The 20,895-nt window shown below is 36.8% G+C and overlaps 1 protein-coding gene across 2 annotated transcripts; it reads left to right on the forward strand.

Moving 5' to 3' along the window:
* Positions 1–11,651: 11,651 nt before the first annotated feature.
* Positions 11,652–15,885, forward strand: LOC149256370 (uncharacterized). Of its 2 annotated transcripts, none has more exons than XM_089460728.1 (2): positions 11,652–14,642; positions 14,743–15,885. In XM_089460728.1, the coding sequence occupies exons 1-2, from the start codon at positions 12,287–12,289 to the stop codon at positions 14,835–14,837; spliced, it is 2,451 nt and encodes an 816-aa protein (XP_089316854.1). In that variant the 5' UTR covers positions 11,652–12,286; the 3' UTR covers positions 14,838–15,885. The 2 variants fall into 2 exon arrangements, with proteins under 2 accessions (XP_089316854.1, XP_089316856.1); XM_089460730.1 differs by having other exon boundaries at positions 11,652–12,154.
* The last annotated feature ends 5,010 nt before the right edge of the window (positions 15,886–20,895 follow it).

Here is a 20,895-nt window from a genome sequence, read left to right on the forward strand (position 1 = left end):
TGGCACCATGGTTTTGTGGGCCATTTTAGGTTTTAGAAAGAGAGGGGCCAGTGGCCTACAGATTTGGACTTACCTCCCACTATAAAGGAACATGATGTCTCCTCATCTCTTAACTTAAAAATTATCTACATGATGTTAATCATGTTGTTGATTGGTCTATGATAAGGGTGGAATGTGGGGGATAATTCTAGCTAAAGCCAATGTGCATTCTAGATCAGAGGCATATTGCACTCCAGAATCGAGTAATTGAGCAAGTTAAAGTGTAGTGGAGGCACTTCAGACTAGATGAGGACACATGGGAGATGGCTAAACAGATGAGGGTATGAGACCCATTTGTTTTTTTCTAGTTAAACAAATGTAAATGAATGTAAAGAGTTTTGTATATAAAGCTCATTGTGAATCTTATATTTGGCATAGAATATTTTTTAATTTAGTGTTCATTAAAGACGAATGATGAAACATAGAGCATGGTTAAAATTATGTTCGGTACAAAACATAATTTTAATTGTCCTTTTGAATTATAATTCATGCAAATATTGTGGAAATGTACACAGAATGATTGGGTATGAAGAGTGGACAAGGATTAAGAGCTTTGAGGAGGAGTTTCTTGGGAATTGTTTAAGTCAAGGTTGTTCATTAAATGGCCACCATATTTCTGACTAGGTTTTAATGGCCTGCATGGCAAGAAGGGAGGTGGAGTATGGTCTTCCTGAATGGAGGACAAACCCCTTCCCCCTCTTTCTTTCCTCATGAGCTACGTTGTGGAGTCAATACACAATGGACATTAGGGGGTCAGTGGAGAAAAGAGCCAATGAAAAAGGAAGAAGGGGATAATCATTGAGATCATTCACATGAGCTTGGAGACAACATTGTGATATGCAAAGAGTTAGCACACGCAAGAATCGAGCATGGTGAATATTAGAAAAAGTTCATAGAAATGGGTAGTGTGTTTTGGGTGTTATGTGTTGGGTTAGGCATACAAGGATTTGCAAGAGAACTTGCGGGAAAGAAGGATAATGTTGCGGAAAGTGTTGGAACTAGAGATGGATAAAGTTGGGAAGTGTGGTTGAACAGGAAGAATATGTGAAGAAATTGTATATTCTGGAGCCCTACCAAGTTGCGCGGGTGGAAACTCAGTGTGCTCTAGACCCCTAGTTTGCAGAGGGAAATCTCTATGTGTTTCTTATATCTACAGGATTAGAACATGGATGTCAGTGTGCTTTGGATTCTTGAGTGAATAGGTGGAGACACTGGGAGGGATATAATCCTAAACGAGGTGGTGGAGGTGGGGTAGGTTATGGATTCTTATGTGTTCTATTGATTGTCATCGATTTAATCCCCTTGAGCACTTACTCCTTAGACTCTAAATTCGGCTCGTGGGTGGTCAGTTGTAAGAAATATTGCAATGCATTTGGCATATAGTTGGGTGGAGAGTGGAAGTCCTTCCCTCAATTGTGAATCGTTAAGCTATACAAATTAGTGTACTCACTTGTATTCTATTGCATTACGAATGTGAAATGATGTTGTTATGGATAATAACAATGGTTGTATCATCATTGTTATATAGGAATAGTGTTATTCCTAGTTTCCCTTAATATTTCGCCATCAGGTTCCAGGAGAGGAGGATACAGTTTGTGCACGATGGGCGGTATGTCATAGTCAGAGTGGTGCAGCGTCAGCATGGTGGCACCCTTCTGAGATTGGCATGGGATCCATGCATCACAAAATTTCATGGTTTAGTTACTCTTAGGGGTGATCTAGTTCCTAAAGGGGGAGACCATTTAGATATTCCATTGGGTTTTAGTGGTTTGATATTGGTGTGGGGGACTTCACCAACATGACAGGTTGGTTAGCAGGAGGATACTAGGGGAATTTCATGTAGGAGAGACTTCATCCCCACAAGGATCATGTTGTGTCTTCAGGAGTTTACTCTTGGAGTGTATGAAGTGGACTACTGAGTAGGGAAGCTTCATGGGGAGTTGGATAGAGTGCTACATTATCATGATGCTCTACTTATTGATAGTATGTAGAGGGATTCTGGTACCTCTATCTGGTTGGATAACGAGTGGAGCAAGGTGTGTTTCACATTAATTAGGATGGCTTGGGATGTTGTTATTGAGGGATTCCTTCATTTCGGAACAGTGTTGAGATTGGGGATGACTCAATGGTACATTTGGGAACCTAGTATTATTGGTGGTTACAATAGTGATCAGTAGACAGAGAGGGCACTTGTTTAGGCATTGCTTGAGGACAAACAATTTTTGGTGGGGAGGACTGTAATGTCCCCAAATAATAATTTTGCTAAGGGAAATTATCAATTTTACAATTTTGGCGAATAATAAATATTTTTAGATAAATAAAAGTAGGAGAAATAAGTTGTAGAGGTATTAAATAAATTTTGGAGAAAAGGCAATAATTGGGACTTAGGAAAAGAAGAAAAAGTAAGGTGAAAATAAGTTGTGGAGGTTACCAAAAAGGGAAATTGAACCATGGGAAGAATCAAACCATGGTATCAAAGCATAGTCTGAGAGATATTGAACCATAGTATGAGGAAGAGAAAGAAACAATAAAAGAAAGGCTAGAGCCTCACTTTGATCATTCTTTTTGGCATTTTATTTCAGAATTGGAGAGTTTGCTTGAGCTACTTAACCAAGTCAACTAGTGTTGTTTAAAACAAGGAATTTCCAAGTGGAACTCCACCCTCATTTCGGAGAATTTCGAGTGTCTCCCTAGAGAGGTAATTTGGGGAGTCCAATTCAGGATTTCCACGTAGCTTTATTGAAGTTATTCACTCATTTTTTCATTCCTTGGGCACAGAGGTAGTTCGAGTTGCTCATTGGAGGATCAACTATTGTAAGTTGGATTTACAACTATTTTGTAGGGGTTGAGTAGTAGTGTTTTTCCGAGCATTGGAGCTGATTTTGGCTATAAGTTTGAGGAAGAAGTTTTGGAGGGATTTGTATCAGTTTCCCTTAAGGGAAAGTGTGCATTCTTAGACCAGTTTGATCTCTATAGGTCACCGGTAGATTGTGAAAGGCTACACATAAATTTTGTGTTTCAATGACTGGTGGATTTAGCGCAATAATTTTTTGGGTTTTTTCTGGGTTTTGTGAGAAGCAATTTGTGGTTAAAATTTCAAAATTTTCTAGGTGATATTCGGGTCTAAAATCCTTATTCTTATAGCAAGGCGAATTGTTGGTTTACTTGATATTTTCACACTATTTGAGCATTTGGGGTCAGCTCGAACTAGCTCACAATAATTTTTGGTTTATTGGTTAGGGTGTGAGGAGTGTCTCTCTAACTTTTCATAATTTTTGGAGTAGTTTTGAGTGATCATTTTGTATTTTTCCTCTAGTAGAAGTAGCAACATTATTTTCTAGGTAATTTGCACATTTTGGGGCTTTTCAGGTCAACTAGAATTAGCCCAATATTTTTCTGGGTTTGTTAGATTTGGGTGAGAGAAGCCTCTAGTTAATTTTGTAGAAATTTTGGAGCAAATTTGATGGCATAAATCACAGTTCATCCCTACCAGTAGCAGCAAAATTTTTTGGGCATTGTATTAGGACATATTGAACCATTTTTGTCAAAGTTTTGCTTAGATCTTCACCTAGGTATTGCATGTTTGCATTAGCAAGCCTAAGTTCTATCATTTTACTCTATTGTACTCAATTGCAAAGAAATTTTAATAAAATGGCTCAGATTTGTTGCTACTATTCTATGGTTTATTAATCTATTTCTGCTTGTGTAAAAATTGTGCTAGCATGATTATTTCTTTTTATTGTAGTTTAGTGCATGTTTTTGGTATTCATTATATTTTTCTAGTTTTGGGGTGCTACAAATCGTCTTCCTATTGTTCAACATTTTAGAGTTTTTGGTTCTCCATGCTATGCTTTGATTCCTAAACAACAACGAAACAAATTGTGTGCCGGAAGTCACAAATGTATTTTTTGGGGGTATTCCAATACTTATAAAACTTATAGATCCTATGATGAAGAGAACAAGAAATTTGTTGTTTCAAGAGATGTAGTTTTTCTTGAATTTGATAAAGATGCTTCCATTGTTGATAAACAACTCAGTCATTTGAATAAATTCACTTCCAAGAAGTTTTATTATGAATTTGATAATGATCTTCCACATCCTAAAGGGGGTATTCATATTCTAGATCACTCTATGGATTTTCCTTCAATAAATTTTCCTTCTTCAATTGAGAATGAAGAAAAATTAGATGATAATGTTTATGTTCAAGGGAAATTGGATGATAATGATAATGTTTATACAGAAGAAAAATTGGATGATAATAATGTCTCTGCAGAATCAAAAACTCCTCCTGAAGCACTTGTTCTTAAGAATGAGCAACCACCATAGAAATAAGTATGTAGATCAACATGGACTAGAACATTTTCGAGAAGGTATGATGAATTTGTTACAAGCAGTTTTGCTAAACAAAATGAAGGAAAAGAAGGGGATGTTACTTCAAAATCAGGTAACAATTCCCATAGTTCTTATAATTGTGAATATAATTTTTCTGTTGTTAATGAACCACTCAATGGCCTCTACACAAGGCATCATCGAAAATCTGCATGCAATCCTGTGTATCTGGGACCACTTAATGTGGTTGTAAACTTCCCTATCTTACATATCTTGAGGGAACTGCTTTTGCATGAATGTGTCTTTGATGTCCCTCCATGAGACTTCAACAGATTTATCTATAAAGCACTATGTATCTGAAAGGATGGGGACTGTAGGCTTTGCAACTTCCAATATCTCTTCAACACTTGCTTCTGAGACTTCTTTTGAAGTCACACGACGAGTAGTGGGAGGCATTGTTCCAATAAACAATGAGAGTGTAATAGGACTTGAAGCATGAACACTTCCATGTAGAATTACACTCGTAGTGACCAAAGGTTATCTATAAGAAATCCTTTATCTATTATAAGTAACAATTCAACAAACAACGCTCAAAGGAAAACCAGATGTAGTTAAGAGCATAAGCCTTTCACACGTGAGGCTAGGCAGTTGTTGTGAGGTAAACCTACATCAAGACAAAGGAGTGCGCATGTCGGAGAACCAGAGAGGAGTTAAGACTTAGAGAGGCTTCAAGGTGCATTGTGCACTTAAGCAAAAGGAGAGAGCGAGACCTCAAGGGCGCAAGTCACAATCTGAAGGATGAAGGGGGATCATTGTTGGTTCGGGGTGCGTTATGTGCTCAAGGGAATCCAAGGACGGCGTAGGGCATAAGCCGAAGCATGAAGGGGTCAGGATTAAACCTTCCCTTTGCGTTGTTCACTCAAGGAGACTAAGAAGGGAACAGAGTGCAAGCTGAAGAACGAAGCTTGCATGATGTTGCTTTGAAATGCTCCATGCGCTCATGGAGGGCACAATTTATGAGAGTAAGGCTAGCTTGATTTTCTAGAGTGCGTTCAGGAGGAAGATTTGGTTTTCTGGGCGCAGCTTTCCACGACAGTGAGGCCTTCATTTCTAGAAGTGCATGCTTTCTTGAAATGGATCAATATTAGCTTAAACAAGTCCCACAACAAGATAAAATGACTAGAATGCTAAGAGGAAGGATCCATAAATACTTATAGATTTTGCCACATTCATGACCAGAATGTGAAGGGTTACAAAATGCGAATAGTCACAAGAAAACTACCTGCAACAGCAGAATGATGCTTGTACTAGGAAGAATGGGTAAAAACGCCAACAAAACAAATAAGAATGATAGTGGAAACACCAAAAGAAACCAAGAAAAGCACCATGCAAAACTTACCTGTAAAGAAGATCGATGAGGAGATCCTAGAGCCAAACAAGTACGCTCAGCCAAAATGAGAATGATTGTGTGAAAGAAATGATTAACTGAGTTTATTATAAATAAATTACATGTAAAACCATACCATGCATGTTCGCCACTTGTCAACGGATGAGTGAGTTAGTTAAGTGAAGTGAAGTGGGCTCTTATTTTATAGGAGTGTGCCCACATGCAACAAGGAAGGCACATGCAAGAGGATGAGGAGGGCGTAGCTCTTGAGCTAAAGGAGTGTGCTTGGCCGAAGGGCGCACTCACTGAGCCGAAGGCATGCGCTCCACTAGGGCACAGTTAGTCAGCTTGAAGGAGTGCGCTCACCTAGAGTGTAGTGCATGTCATCTTGGAGTGCATTTTTTCCCAAGGAGGGCACAATTTCATCCAACAAAGCCTCTTATAACTGTTGTGTGAAAAGAGTGTTCTTTTCTTAGAAAAGATGTGCTTTTTATCGCTTTTGTGTGTGTGATGCATGTCGAGCAAAGTTGGTTACTAATTCAAGAAAAACTATGCCTTCTCCTATCTTTGGGTAAGATAACACAAGCATTCCAGTCGTAAAGATAAGGTGATGACACTTGGGAAACGTCGACTTAGGAGGAAACAACACTTAGGGAAATCCCTGTGATAGTCAAGGAAACAACGTGACGATGCTTGGTAGCTTGGAACGATAGTTCACGTAGGCTCCAAAATTGAATTAGGCATAAATTTTGGAGGGTCGTTGTCGCAGCGAAAACACAGTGGTGTTGCAAGTGCTAAGAGAGCACAAGCTCTACACCAAACTCAAGGAAATGGAAAAAAACATAATTGTTATCAGGAAACAATCGAAGATAGCTTAGGATAGATAGAAGAGCTATGCATATCAACATAGGATGCACAAGGAATTCCAAGTGGGAAAGCATGTTTACCTTCGCATTAGACCAAGGAAAATTTCTTTATGGATTAGGTCTTATGCCAAGCTGGCACCATGGTTTTGTGGGCCATTTTAGATTTTAGAAAGAGAGGGGCCAGTGGCCTACAGATTGGCCTTACCTCCCACTATGAAGGCACATGATGTCTCCTACATCTCTTAACTTAAAAATTATCTCCATGATGTTAATCATGTTGTTGATCATAGGTAGATTGCACTCCAGAATCGAGTAATTGAGCAAGTTAAAGTGCAGTGGAGGCACTTTAGACTAGATGAAGACACATGGGAGATGGCTAAACAGATGAGGGTATGAGACCCGTTTGTTTTTTTCTAGTTAAACAAATGCAAATGAAAGTAAAGAGTTTTGTATATAAAGCTCATTGTGAATCTTATATTTGGCATAGAATATTTTTTAACTTAGTGTTCAGTAAATACGAATGATGAAACATAGAGCATGGTTAAAATTGTGTTCGGTACAAAACATAATTTTAATTGTCCTTTTGAATTATAATTCACGCAAATATTGTGGAAATGTACACAGAATGATTGGGTATGAAGAGTGGACAAGGATTAAGAGCTTTGGGGAGGAGTTTCTTGGGAATTGGTTAAGTCAAGGTTGTTCATTAATGGCCACAATATTTCTGATTGGGTTTTAATGACCTACATGGCAGGAAGGGAGGTGGAGTATGGTCTCCCTGAATGGAGGGCAAACCCCTTCCCCCTCTTTCTTTCCTCATGAGCTATGTTGTGGAGTCAATACACAATGGACATTAGGGGGTAGTGTCAGCCATTGTTTGGTTTGACTAATGCCATTAAAGGGAATGCTTATGAGCTTTATTTGAAAAGGATTGTGTCCATGATGATGGTTTAGTGTCGGTATTGAAATGAGGGACTCATTTCTATAAGGTTCAGTATTATGAGTAATACTAGGCTCCAAGGAAGCCTAGGGCTAGTCCTTGTAATCCATATGTTATAAGCCTTTGCATCGTAGGGTAACAATCTTATGTTTTGGTCGAACAAGCTTAACAATGTATAAAGGAAAAACTATAAGCTACAAGGTGCATAGTTAACAGAAGGCGTGGGACAAGAAGTTACTCGTCACCTACCATTGAATTCTCCATCATGCTATGGAGGTGTGCCGGGGGGCTCTCTTGAGTATGGGGATGGTGCTACTGACAGATGATGCGAGGTGGGCTGGGAATTTATACTTGTAAAAGGAAAAAATATGTATGTCCCAGGAAATAAAGATAGGTCTTCGTGGGATGGGGAAGTTGTTGGTGAAAAAACATATGTGTGTCCTAGGGGATGGGAAAATGGGACATTGTAAGGAACGAAGACTGTGTGTATGGGAATAGACGAAGATGCCCTAATTTATGCGGAGGGTTATTGGTCAACCACATAACCTTATATCAAGAAATCGTTGAATTAAACAAAGTGTTGGGACCTGGTTGATCCGGACTTATGCAGGAACACAACAAAATATAAAAATAAACATAAACATGGAGATGCAACAAAAATAAAACTTCATTTCATTAATATCAAAAAACTGAAATATGTTTACATATAGAATGGAAATAACTAGCTCGGGCAATAGTAGCTTATCTCCAAGAAGAGATGCGGTGGCTACACACCTCTGATCTGTGTTACAATGAGGCTCGAAGACCTATTTTATCATTAAAAAACAATAAAAACCCTAAACATCTAAAAACCTAACTTTAAAAGATGAAACGCCAAAACTATAACCGTATCCATAAGTATTATTCAAAAATTACACCCCATAACAAAAACTTTTTAATCCAAATAATTAGAGAAATTTTCAAAACATTAAATCTATTTAAAAGAACACACAAAGTTATATAACTAAACACAATAAATCAATTAAACTAAACTATAACCATTTCCATAAATATTATTCAAAAATTCCACCCAATAACGAAGACATTGTGAACTCATCCAGCATACATACACGTGAAACTTGACCGAATGCCACTTTAAGAGCGGTGTTTGAGATATTTTTAACCGAGTGGCCATCATCCCATCTCATCTCATCTGAGCACGGACAAACTCCCCCAACTTTTCTTCGGTGTCCCCATCTCTCTATCTCTATCCCAACAACACGCGTTTGAAAAACAAACATATTGACTGACTTAAGAGCAGTGTACTTCATATGACCACCATCTTTTTGATCATATGACCAGCATCTGCGGTGCCCCTTTCTTTCTCAACGACACGCGTTTGAAAAAACAACCCATGCATGGACCGAACGCCACTTGTGAGCTCTCTATCTCAACAACACGCGTTTTGACTTAAGAGCATGATGAAGACGTCTTCGGTGAACTCATAACGTGAAACTTGACCGAATGCCACTTTAAGAGCGGTGGGGGATATGTTTTGTTTGATTTGGTTTGAGATATTTTTAACGGAGTGGCCACCATAAGAAGAATTTGAGCTATCAGAAAATGAATGGTGTGGCACCACCTCCATTTTATTTTTTCCAAATATTTCCATATTGATATTGACTTAAGAGCTGTCTACCCTGACTATTGATAGTTTTTCCAAATATTTCCCTATTGATATTGACTTAAGAGCTGTCTACCCTGAATATTGATATTTTTTTTCCAGATATTTCCATTCTACCCTGAATATTGATATTTTTTCCAGATATTTCCATTTTAACTATTTAGGCCCACTTCTCACATAAACCATGTGGTATGATTCTCGGAGAATTGGACTTGCTCCCCCATATGTTAACATTTAGTGTCCATAACATTTTTAATCCTTGTGCTCGTGATACGTTTTGTGATAATTTTATTCATATGGCCAGGATTTGATTTCAGCATGGGCAAGCTTCCGCTACTTTTCTTCAGTGCCCGTCTCTCTCTATCTCAACAACACGCTTTTGAAAAATCAACGCGTCGACCCAACGCAACTAAACATATATTTTGTTTGATTTCGTTTGAGATATTTTTAATCCGTGGCCACCACGGAAGAACTTCCCCTAGTTTTCTTCGGTGTCCGCATCTCTCTATCTCAACGGCACGCGTTTGAAAAGACAACCCATGCATGGACCGAACGCCACTTGAAAGCTCTCTATCTCAACAACACGCGTTTTGGCTTGGGTGCCCATCTCTCCATCTCAACAACACGCGTTTTGGCTTGGGTGCCCATCTCTCCATCTCAACAACACGCGTTTTGACTTGGGTGCCCATCTCTCCATCTCACCAACACGCTATTGAAAAAAAAACGTATTGACTTTCACCATTTTCTTTTTTCAAATATATCGGAATTGATTAATTAGGCCCACACACTTGGCGATTCCTATTTCCACCACAGTTTTTTAATTGACACAGGGACCGTGTTGTTAATGAATAATATTATATGTCAAATTTCAAATGCCATGTCATAATTTCATAATCAACCCATGTCAGATTCATAATTAAAAACCAAAAAGGAAATTGTGAATGCAAACCGGAAATTTTAGATGGAATCAAAATCAACCTATTTAAGAAAAAACCGATATAGTAGTCAATATTTTTGTGAATGCAAACTTGATATTTTAAATGGAATTAAAATGGAATCAAAATCATATTTAAGAAAAACTGAATATAGTAGTCAATATTTTTTGTGAATGCAAATTTGAAATTTCAAATGGAATTAAAATCAACCTAGTTTATATTCAACAATTAAAAAAAAATGTGTATAGGGCTTAATTTTTTTTGGAGAGCTAAAATATTTGACTAATTCTCATCAATTCGGTTGTGAAATAGGGTGTTGGAAAAGGCTAAAAGAGTTTGCGAAGAAAGAGTATGTATTTTCTTTTCCTCTGAAAAAGTGGAAACAAAAAAGCATTTCATTTTAGAATGTGAGGTCATATTGTAGCAGCGAGCTCTTGGGATAATTTATTCAGCGAGAGGTTTGTCGAGAAGCTGGGAAAGGGCCGAATACATGAATCATATAGTGAGGCATTATGTCTCATAAACCATCTTTAACCTAGTAAACATTAAAACAATTTCTTTCTTTCTTTATTAAAAGCCAAAAAAAAAAAAAAAATCATCACTACAAATAAGAAAATTATAAATGAAATCAAAATCATTTTAAATTTAGTTTTCATAACCAAATGAAAAATTAATAAGAAATTTCAAACCAATTCAAAACTAATATTTCTTAAACTTGTTAAATGTAGCTCCACAATGTCCTTTTCCATTTCTTTAGTTCCAAAAGAGCCCACTATGATTATGCAATTTGAGTAGAATTAAAGAGTGCATAACTTTTTAATTATTTCATGCCTGCAAATTGGTTAGGAAATAGAGAAAGTATTTGCAAATTAATAAATTAACCCAACTCTTATGAGATGGTGCTAATGGTGGTAATGAGTGTTTTTATGGGAGTTGTCTATAATGCGATTTTTTGAAGATTCCGGTGACGGAATCCGGTGGAAGAAATTGAGGTTAAATTTTGATTTGTTGCAGTTAAAATGGTTTTTTAACTGCATATTTGGATTCAGCACCCTCGAAAACCCCTGTGATGCTTTCATTGTGCAGAAACTAGCTATCAAACTTGTGATTCCAATAAATTCCTGCCGGATTTCGATCCGAAAAACCCGCCAAAAAAGCTTTCAAAAAGTCGCGTTATAGACTATTTCGTTTTCATGTAAATACCAAATAAATTAAAATGGAAATACTTCGTTTGAAAAAAGGGTGAAAATTGGTGGAGGTAATTTAAGAACAGTGAATGTTCGGGTCCTAGTGAGCAAGTCAAATTCGTACGTTCAGATATTAGTGAGAAAGTCAAATTCGTGTGTGCCTAATTAATCAATTCCCATATAATTGAAAAAAAAACGAAAAGAAAATGGGGAAGTGGCGCTTGAAAATACAACGCATTGACACCACGTCACCACCATTTCTTTCCCCATTTTAAATCGCTGAGAGGTTGTGCCCAGAACGCCAATTGATCTCCTCTTCGCTTTTCCCCATTTCAAGTTATGATGTCGTCTCCCTCGTTTTATTTTCCACTTTCTTTGCTGCTCTTCATCGTTTCCTGTACCTCTCACACATTTCACGATGATCGACAATCGCTACTGGCGTTCAGGTCGCTCATCACCCGCAATGCTAATCAATCCATGGCCGATTGGAGTTCCGCCGTTCCCTTGTGCAACTGGACTGCGGTTACATGCATCCACCGCCATCCATTTGACAGAGTGATCGCGCTCAACCTCAGTGCCATGGATCTACAAGGCACCATTTCTCCTTCCCTCGCCAATTTGTCGTTTCTCCACTCCCTCGACCTTTCTCACAATGCGCTCCACGGTCATATCCCGCCTCAATTGGGACGTCTCTTTCGTTTGAGAACTCTTTCCCTGCGTTTCAATCAGCTGGAAGGAAGTATCCCCGTGGAGTTGGGTTCCCTTAAACAATTGCAGTTCCTTTACTTGGGTGCAAACAGACTCACAGGTACTATTCCCTCTTTCATAGCAAACCTTTCAGAATTGAATCTTTTAGAAGTAGCAAGAAATAGTCTCAGTGGTGCCATTCCACCACAGTTGGGTTTGCTCCCTAATCTTAAAACTCTGTACATATTTGAAAATGAATTGTCTGGCAACATTCCAATTTATTCCAATTTCTTTGTCAAATATCTCCACCTTAGCTTCTTTGTATATCTCGTCCAACAAACTCATTGACACCCTTCCACAAGAATTCCAATTTATTCCAATTTCTTTGTCAAATATCTCCACCTTAGCTTCTTTGTATATCTCGTCCAACAAACTCATTGGCACCCTTCCACAAGAATTAGGCCTGCTAACTAATCTAAAAACACTTTGTCTCTTTGAAAATAAGTTGTCTGGCTCCATTCCCATTTCTTTCTCAAATCTCTCTGCTCTAACTTACTTGGATATCTCTACAAACTCACTCACTGGCATCATTCCACAAGAATTGGGTTTGCTCACCCATCTCCAAACACTTTCCTTATATCAAAATGACTTGGTAGGCAACATTCCCTCTTCTTTGTCAAATATCTTTAATTTGAATGGCCTCTATTTATGGAAAAATCAACTAAGTGGAAACATACCAAAATCTATTGGAAATTGTTCCAAGCTCATGATATTATCGATTGGCGACAACAAGTTGAGTGGAAGTGTGCCAATTGAGTTGGGTAATTTATCACTCCTTGAACGGCTAGACTTAGTATCTAATGAACTTGATAGTGGGAGCACCACAAACATGCCCTTTCTCACATCTCTTACCAATTGTTCCCACCTAGAAGAACTAGACTTGAGTAACAATAAATTTAGTGGTGTTTTGCCCCCAACTATAAGTCTATTTTCTACCAATTTGTCTTACTTGTTATTATCAAATAACATAATAGAAGGAAACATCCCTCCACATATTGGCAATCTTAGTGGCCTAATTTATCTAAAATTATATAAAAATCTTTTAAATGGAACTATACCACCTTTGGGTAATCTTGAAAATCTACAATTATTAGATTTAAGCAATAATAGATTAGAAGGAAACATCCCCAATGATATCAAACAATTAAAACATCTTGGTCTCCTAGATATTAGTAGAAACATGCTTTCTGGAAAAATTCCTGATTCCTTGCACCATCTTAAAGAACTTTGGATCCTTTCTCTTCATCACAACTACTTATCAGGTAAAATACCTTCTAGTTTAGGAGATTGCAAAAATTTGGGGTTGCTAGACTTGTCTCACAATAGAATTAGTGGAAACATACCACCAGAAGTCACCATTCTTCCTTCATTGTGTTTTTATTTGAATTTGTCATGGAATTTGTTGGATGGCCCCTTACCTCCAGAGATAGAGAAACTTGGAAATGTTTTAACTATAGACATTTCTGCCAATCTAATGACTGGTGTCATTCCGCCAACACTTGGAAGTTGCACTGCACTCGAATCATTGAATCTATCTAACAATTCATTAGAAGGTTCTATTCCAGATTCACTTGGATATCTACAAAATCTCAAGATGTTGGATCTCTCTTCGAACTCCTTATCTGGGACAATACCAATTACTCTCAACAAGTTGAAAGAGATTCACTATTTGAATTTATCTTTCAATGATCTCAAAGGAGAAATACCAAAAGGAGAATTTTCTACAAATCAAACCATTACCATATCCTTAATTGGAAATCCAGGTCTTTGTGGGCCACAAGTATTTTCCTTACCAACATGTCCAGCACCAAGAAGTCATTTTGATGTTCTAAGAAAAGTTCTATTGCCAATTTTTGGTGTGATTGGTTTTATCCTGTGTTGTTTTCTTTTGAGATTCTGCTCAAGTGGAAATTTGCATATACAAAAGTTTGATTTCCCACAAGTTATTTCCCATAAATTAGAGCATCGAAGGATATCATATCAAGAGCTTTCCAGAGCAACTGATGGATTTATTGAAGCCAATTTGTTGGGGAAGGGTAGTTTTGGATCAGTATACAAGGGAATCTTGAGTGATGGCATGCTTGTCGCTGTAAAAGTTTTCAGATTGCAAAATGACCAAGTTGTGAAGAGTTTTCAAAGGGAGTGTAAAATCTTGCAAAATGTTCGACATCGAAATCTTGTGAGAATTATAACCTCATGTTCCAATCTTGATTTCAAAGGTTTAGTGTTTGAGCTTATGGGTAATGGAAGCTTAGAGAAACATTTGTATCCTGATAAAGATGACAACAATGCTGAGGATGTGTGTGAGCTGGGATTGGAAACAAGATTAGACATTGCCATAGATGTGGCCCATGGCATGGAATATCTTCATCATGATGCTTGTGTACAAGTAGTGCATTGTGATATAAAACCAAGCAATGTGTTGTTAGATGCAAACATGCATGGTGTTGTAACAGATTTTGGGATTGCAAAATTAATTGGTGCAACCTCCCATGATTCACTTTCTTCAACACTTGCTCTAAAAGGATCCATGGGCTACATTGCCCCAGGTATGGATATTTTAGAACATTATTTTTAATTGAATTGTCTTCACAACAGTTTGATATGGATTTGTTGAGTAAATCTTGATCAATGTTTCCTTGAATGCAGAGTATGGAATAGGTGAGAGAGTTTCTACTCAAGGGGATGTTTATAGCTATGGCATTCTGTTATTGGAAATGTTTACCAGAAAAAAAACCAACTAGTGACATGTTTGCAAGAGATTTGAACTTGCATAAGTGGGTGAACTTAGCATTTCCAAATAGAGTGGAGGAGGTAATTGACCCTTATATCTTGAGGGAGATGGATGATGCTGAAATTGGAGAAAATGATGCATATAAATGCCTACTTTCTCTCTTACATGTTGGTTTGTTATGCTCAAAAGATTCACCCAAAGAACGCCCAACTATGAGAGATGTGTCAACTCTGTTGGAGAGTTTTAAAAAGGATTTGGTGGAAAAGAATGTTGCTTCAAAGAGATCAAAAGAAAGCATATCTGCTATGCTCGCCAATATTAAACACACTGCAACAAGGAATAGTGAAATGGCATTAAATGATGAAAGTTCTACATTTTAGTTTTCAAAGATTTCAATTGTAAAATATTTATATTCTTCCAACCGCAAGTACTTATATTATTTTAGCACTTCAAGCAATTTGATGTCAATATAATATTTTAGCAATAGTTTGTTTTTGTAACTCCAGATTTTAATGAGATTGTAGAATTAGATATGTCTTAATCGTGTTTAACCAGTTCATCCATTAGTGAAGGAGTTCATGTAAACGTTGTCTGGACTCATTTCATGAAAATTCATTTTGTTGTTCTTTAGCATCTCCAGAATTTGTGGGAGCTGCCTGTTGGAGGAGTTCATGTAAACGTTGTATGGACTCATTTCATGAAAATTCATTTTGTTGTTCTTTAGCATCTCCAGAATTTGTGGGAGCTGCCTGTGAAAATATTAGGCATGTTTTCTGTCAAAGCTTTTGCATATCTTTTTAGTAGGAGCTCTGTAGTTGCCCTCACATTAAACTCATGTATCTGTCCCTGCATGGAAGAATCCAATGCACATTGCATCCAAATGTTTAATCCTTTTATGGCAGTAAGTGGTGCTTTATGGAAATTCTTGACACTTTAATCTCAATGCACATTCGCTGAGTTTGCATACCCTTGTGTTTGTATAGTCTGGTGTGAGCGAACCTCGTATCATAACCTTGACAAAGAAAATAAACAGATAAATATACAATGAAAAAAAAAAAGATTAAAACCATACTCTACAATTTCAGTATTCTCCTACTCGGAGGATAAATTATTACGGTAATGTATAAGATTCAGTCATAGTCATGATATCCACTTAATGTTGCTATGTATTAACATTTACTGAAAATGGATTCTTCAACATATCTTTCTGCATGTTTCAACAAGGACTGGCCAAGGACCTCAACTTATTTTGAAATCCCTACAGATTGTAGTAGTCGATTTATTCAAGATTTTGTAATTGGGTTTGCTTCTTCAAATGATATGGAGATATTAAAGAAGAGTTTGATGTTGCCGATTATTTATTTCTGAGGTTGGGTTCTGTGTCTACATCATTTTGAAGAATCGAAAAACATCTTAGGTCAAAAACCCCATGGCCTTTTTCATTATATTCAAGAATATGGGATTTCCAGAGTTAGCACATCCATTTACACATCCTACATATGCAACTTCATCAAGCTGTGAATGATTGGTTTTAGGGAGTCACTTTCTGATATAGAAATTTGTGTTGAAGGATGTTTGATTTTCTTAAATAAGACCATGTCTTTACACCATTCATCGAGGACACAATCGGAAACCTCTCATTAACCGTTTCCTTATCATATACCTTGGTAATGGGCATATACAATAAACATTCTATCTATAGCAGACAGAAGTAACAAATAGAAAACCATGGATTTTAGAAGGCATTTGGATCGGATTGAGGATGACACAACATTGAATTAACATTCAAGTTAAGTTTTTAAGTTTTATAATGGAACTTATAATAACTTGTATGGTCGGAAAAGCATGCTGATAGACTCAACTTTTGGCGTGATACTGAAGGAAATTTCCCCTGTAATCTCGCCCTTCATTTTCTTTAAACCAATGGATTAACAGTGAGTTGAAAGAACCATAGTACATGTCAACTTAAACAAGCCAATTACTGCATTTAAATGGTCCATTCTAGAGTGCCCAACATACCATAGTCCATGATAACTTACATTAATTACTTCATTCAAACTTAACCAGATATTTTGCATTTTAAACTTCCCAACATACAGAGGGTGTTCATTTGACAAGAGAATCGAGATCTGAATACCAATAAATATTGTTGTTTTGCTTTATCAGAGAAATCAAGAGTACTCACACACGTTTTTGTGCTTTCTCGGATCTCCGGAGAAATTGTCACAGATCTTGAGCTGGGTTCATTTGACAGACAAAACAGAGGATCATAGGAGATCCGGACTTAGAATGATAATTTGGTGGTTTTGAGCATTTGGATTTAAACATTTGTCCCAAAGACAAAATTGGTCCATAGTTTTTCAGAGGCAGACAGTGAATCTGCCAGTGAACTCGAAAATTGCTGATTTTGAGTCTAGCATAGCTACATTGTTTAGTCATAGAGTTCTTAGATTTTGGCAATTGTGTGTTAATAATAATGAAGAGCAACAATTCCTTAACAACATGTCCAACACCAAAACATCATTTTAATGTTCTGGGAAAAAAATTATTGCAAATTTTGGTGCTATTCGTTTTATGCTATGTTGTTTGTGATTTGGCTTCCTCTCAAGTGGGAATTTGCATATACAAAACTTTGATGTTCCCTGAGTTATTTGCCATAAATCAAAACGCCAAAATATAGTGCACAAAGGAATTTTCAAGTGGGCATTTGCATATACAAAACTTTGATTTTCCCCGAGTTATTTGCCATAAATCAAAACACCAAAATACAGTGCACACAGGCATTTTGGGTGAGGGTATGCTTCTCGCTATGAAGGTTTTCAATTTGGAAAATGACCAGGATGTGAAGAGGAATTTTGGGTGAGGATATGTTTGTCGGTATGAAGGTTTTCAATTTGGAAAATGAGTAGGATGTGAAGAGTTTAAAAACCAATTGTAATATTTTGAAGGGCAATTTTGGATAAATGTTCAAAGGAGTTTTGGGTGAGGTATGCTTGTCACTATGAAGGTTTTCAATTTGGAAAATGACTAGGTTGCGAATAGTTTTAAAACAATGTATAATATTTTGCAAAATATTTGACATTGAAATCTCGTGAGAATTATATTTTCATTTTCGAGACTCCATTTCCAAGGCTTAGTGTTCAGGTTTATGGGTAATGGAAGCCTAGAGAAGCATTTGTATCTTGATAAAGATGACAACAATGTTGAGAATGTGTGTGAGTTAGGATTGAAAACAGGATTAGGCATTGCTATAGATGTAGCTCATGGCATGGAATATCTTCATCATGATTATTTTCCACATGTAATGCATTATGACATAAAAACCAAGCAATGTGTTGTTGGATGCAAAAAAGTCCAACCTTGTAATAGAGTTTGGGATTGCAAAATTAATTGGTGATGACATAAAACCAAGCAATGTGTTGTTGGATGCAAACAAGTCCAACCTTGTAATAGAGTTTGGGATTGCAAAATTAATTGGTGCAAGCTCCAGTGATTTACTTGGTTCAACACTTGCTTTAAAAGAATCCATGGGCTACATTTCCCTAGGTATGGATATTTTAAAACATTGTATTAATTTGTATTTTCTTCACAATAATTTTATACATATTTGTTTAGTAAATTTTGATCAAGGTTTCCCTGAATGTATAAGAATATGGATTGGTTGAGAGGGCTTCTACTCAAGGGGATGTTTATAGCTATGGCATTCTAAGAGAGTAGCAATGGTAATTAGTTTCTAGTTATAGATCCAAGGCCAAACTTGTTGAGGAAAACATGAACCTCAACCAGCCAATAAATTAATTGAGTATTATGAGGGAGCTTTGTGCATAATGAATTATAACTAAACAAACTAATCTTCAACTCTTTTTCAATTTTCATCCTAATATTGTAGGAACAACTAGGAATGGCTACAAGGGCATTGGCCAAGTAATATAATCACAGTGTGGAAAAGACTTCATGTTCTTGTATTAATGAAAATTTCTAGTTTATTCCCATTACAAGTTAAAAAATAGGGATGATACTAAAAAAATGTTGCTAATAGTTTATTCTAATTAAGCTTTAAGAGCCACACCTCAAAAAATTGGTTGATGATGAGGCACCTCCTTCTATGACAATGGCCTCCCTAAGTAATGTGGCCATAAGAGGGATCACAATTATTGGGGGAACAATTAATGGGTGTGTAGAGGTCTATAGTTGGGACATAATTATACTTAACCAAGGTGAATGGTAGCATTTATATTTGAATTGAAAGGGTTAGACGATAAAGGGCTTCCTATAGGAAAATTCCAAACCAAAGAATAATTCTAAGGAACCTTGATGAATTGAAGTGTATATATATATATATATATATATATATAAAGATGATTTTAATTGTTGTAGTGAATATTATTAGTAAATTGATGTAGTTGGTTTTTATCCTTAAAGATAGACATTCAAGAATGGATTACTTCACTACTAGGAAAATAATATATTATCGAAGGGTTTAGTGTTAATGTAGCCCCCCGCCAAAAAGAAAATCTCTACAACTGGAACTAGTGGTTTTTGTGGAAGTTTTTTCATAGATTTTTCATAGGTTTTTGGAGAGGCTTATTTTAGTATCTTAGACTAATCTAGTGCAATGATTTTCCATTGATGTAGGAGCACCACCAATAAATGACCATATGGTGGTTTGTTCCATCCTATGGTGCTCATAGATAAAATGGTGAAATGGTGCACTTTGTCAAACTATTACGCCAATGGATGTTGGTGTTGTGGTAGCTTTTACCATAACAATAATGCCTTTAGGTAGGCATGAACCACAAAATATCCTAAATTGTAACACCTCTACGATGATCCCCATGTGTGTGATAAACATATCATGATCAGGATGGTGAGCCATAAACTCTTTTGAGGCTGGAAATCCCATCTACATATGTGTTTTAGGCTAGTGTTCCTATGTTTATATGTTTTGAGGAAGAAGAGCTTAGTTTTGTAAACATGAAATCACATGCATATTAATAAAATACACCATTGTTGCAAACCTAGTTAGACAAGAGAGTATGGGCTAAGACTCCATAAGTGTGAATGGGGGAAATTGATAAGTGATGAAGAAATTAAGCCTAGAAAACCCTAGAAAATACTTAAAGATTATAATTTAGAAATCCAGAGGGTTTGTGGAAAAAACCCTAGAGATAGACCTAAAGTGTTGAAAATCAATAAATTTATTGAATGAAGAAACCCTAGCTCATACAATTCATGCAAGGAAGGAAAGGAAAGCTACATGCATTAGTAGCTTATGATGAGGATAAGGATGAGCATTTCTAGCTTGATGAAATTGCAGATGGATTTCATTTTTGCAAGAACGAAAGGATTGACAGGGAGTTGACAATTCCCTACAATCCTTAGATCAAAAGATAAGTACTTCATATCTTTCTCCCTTGATGACTATTACTTTATTTCTCAACCTTTATGTCTTTATATCCCTTTGCTTGGTTGTAATATTTTCTTCCATGGCCTAATGAGGTTTGTAGGTACATCCTGAAGGTTGTTAAGGCTCTTGTAGTAGATGGAAGCATCACAAAGAATGATGCAAAGTTTGTGACAAGAGGATTCTACCGGGATTAAGCATAAACTCAACTATAGTGATTTCTGTTCAAGCAGGAGAAATTGTACTAGAACCATGCTAGATGATCGAAAGAGCCTCTAGTCAAGAGCCAGCAGGGCAACAAGTTTGAAGGATGCCATGATGGAGGAAATTGTGTCGAGACTTGAGGGGAAGTCAATGATTACTTCCAAGAAGATCTACAAGATCAAGCATACCATAGATGGTAGCATAGAGAAGTACAAAGAAATATTCATGGCAAGAGGTTTCTCTTAGAAAGAGGAAGAGGACTATGAAGGGACACTTTCTCCTATCGTCAGGTACACTTCTATTTGACCTATTATTTATATTGCTTCTATTATGGGTTGGAAATTGCATTAGATGGATGTGAAGAACACTTTCCTCAATAGAGTGATTGAGGAAGAAGTGTACATAGAAAAACCTCAAGGATTTGAGGTGCGTGAGAGGGAATCTCATGCCTGTAAACTGA

This window comes from Pinus tabuliformis, chromosome 7, assembly GCF_031772625.1.
Source record: "Pinus tabuliformis cultivar Carrire ecotype Pingquan chromosome 7, CPIR1, whole genome shotgun sequence".
In the NCBI taxonomy this organism is placed as follows: Eukaryota; Viridiplantae; Streptophyta; class Pinopsida; order Pinales; family Pinaceae; genus Pinus; species Pinus tabuliformis.

What these genes read in the sequence shown, in the direction of transcription:
- LOC149256370 (XM_089460728.1), top strand. Translation starts at nt 12,287, where the DNA reads ATGAATTGTCTGGCAACATTCCAATTTATTCCAATTTCTTTGTCAAAT. An exon ending in CATGGGCTACATTGCCCCAG is followed by an intron (nt 14,643 to 14,742) that starts GTATGGATATTT and finishes CCTTGAATGCAG; the next exon opens with AGTATGGAATAGGTGAGAGA.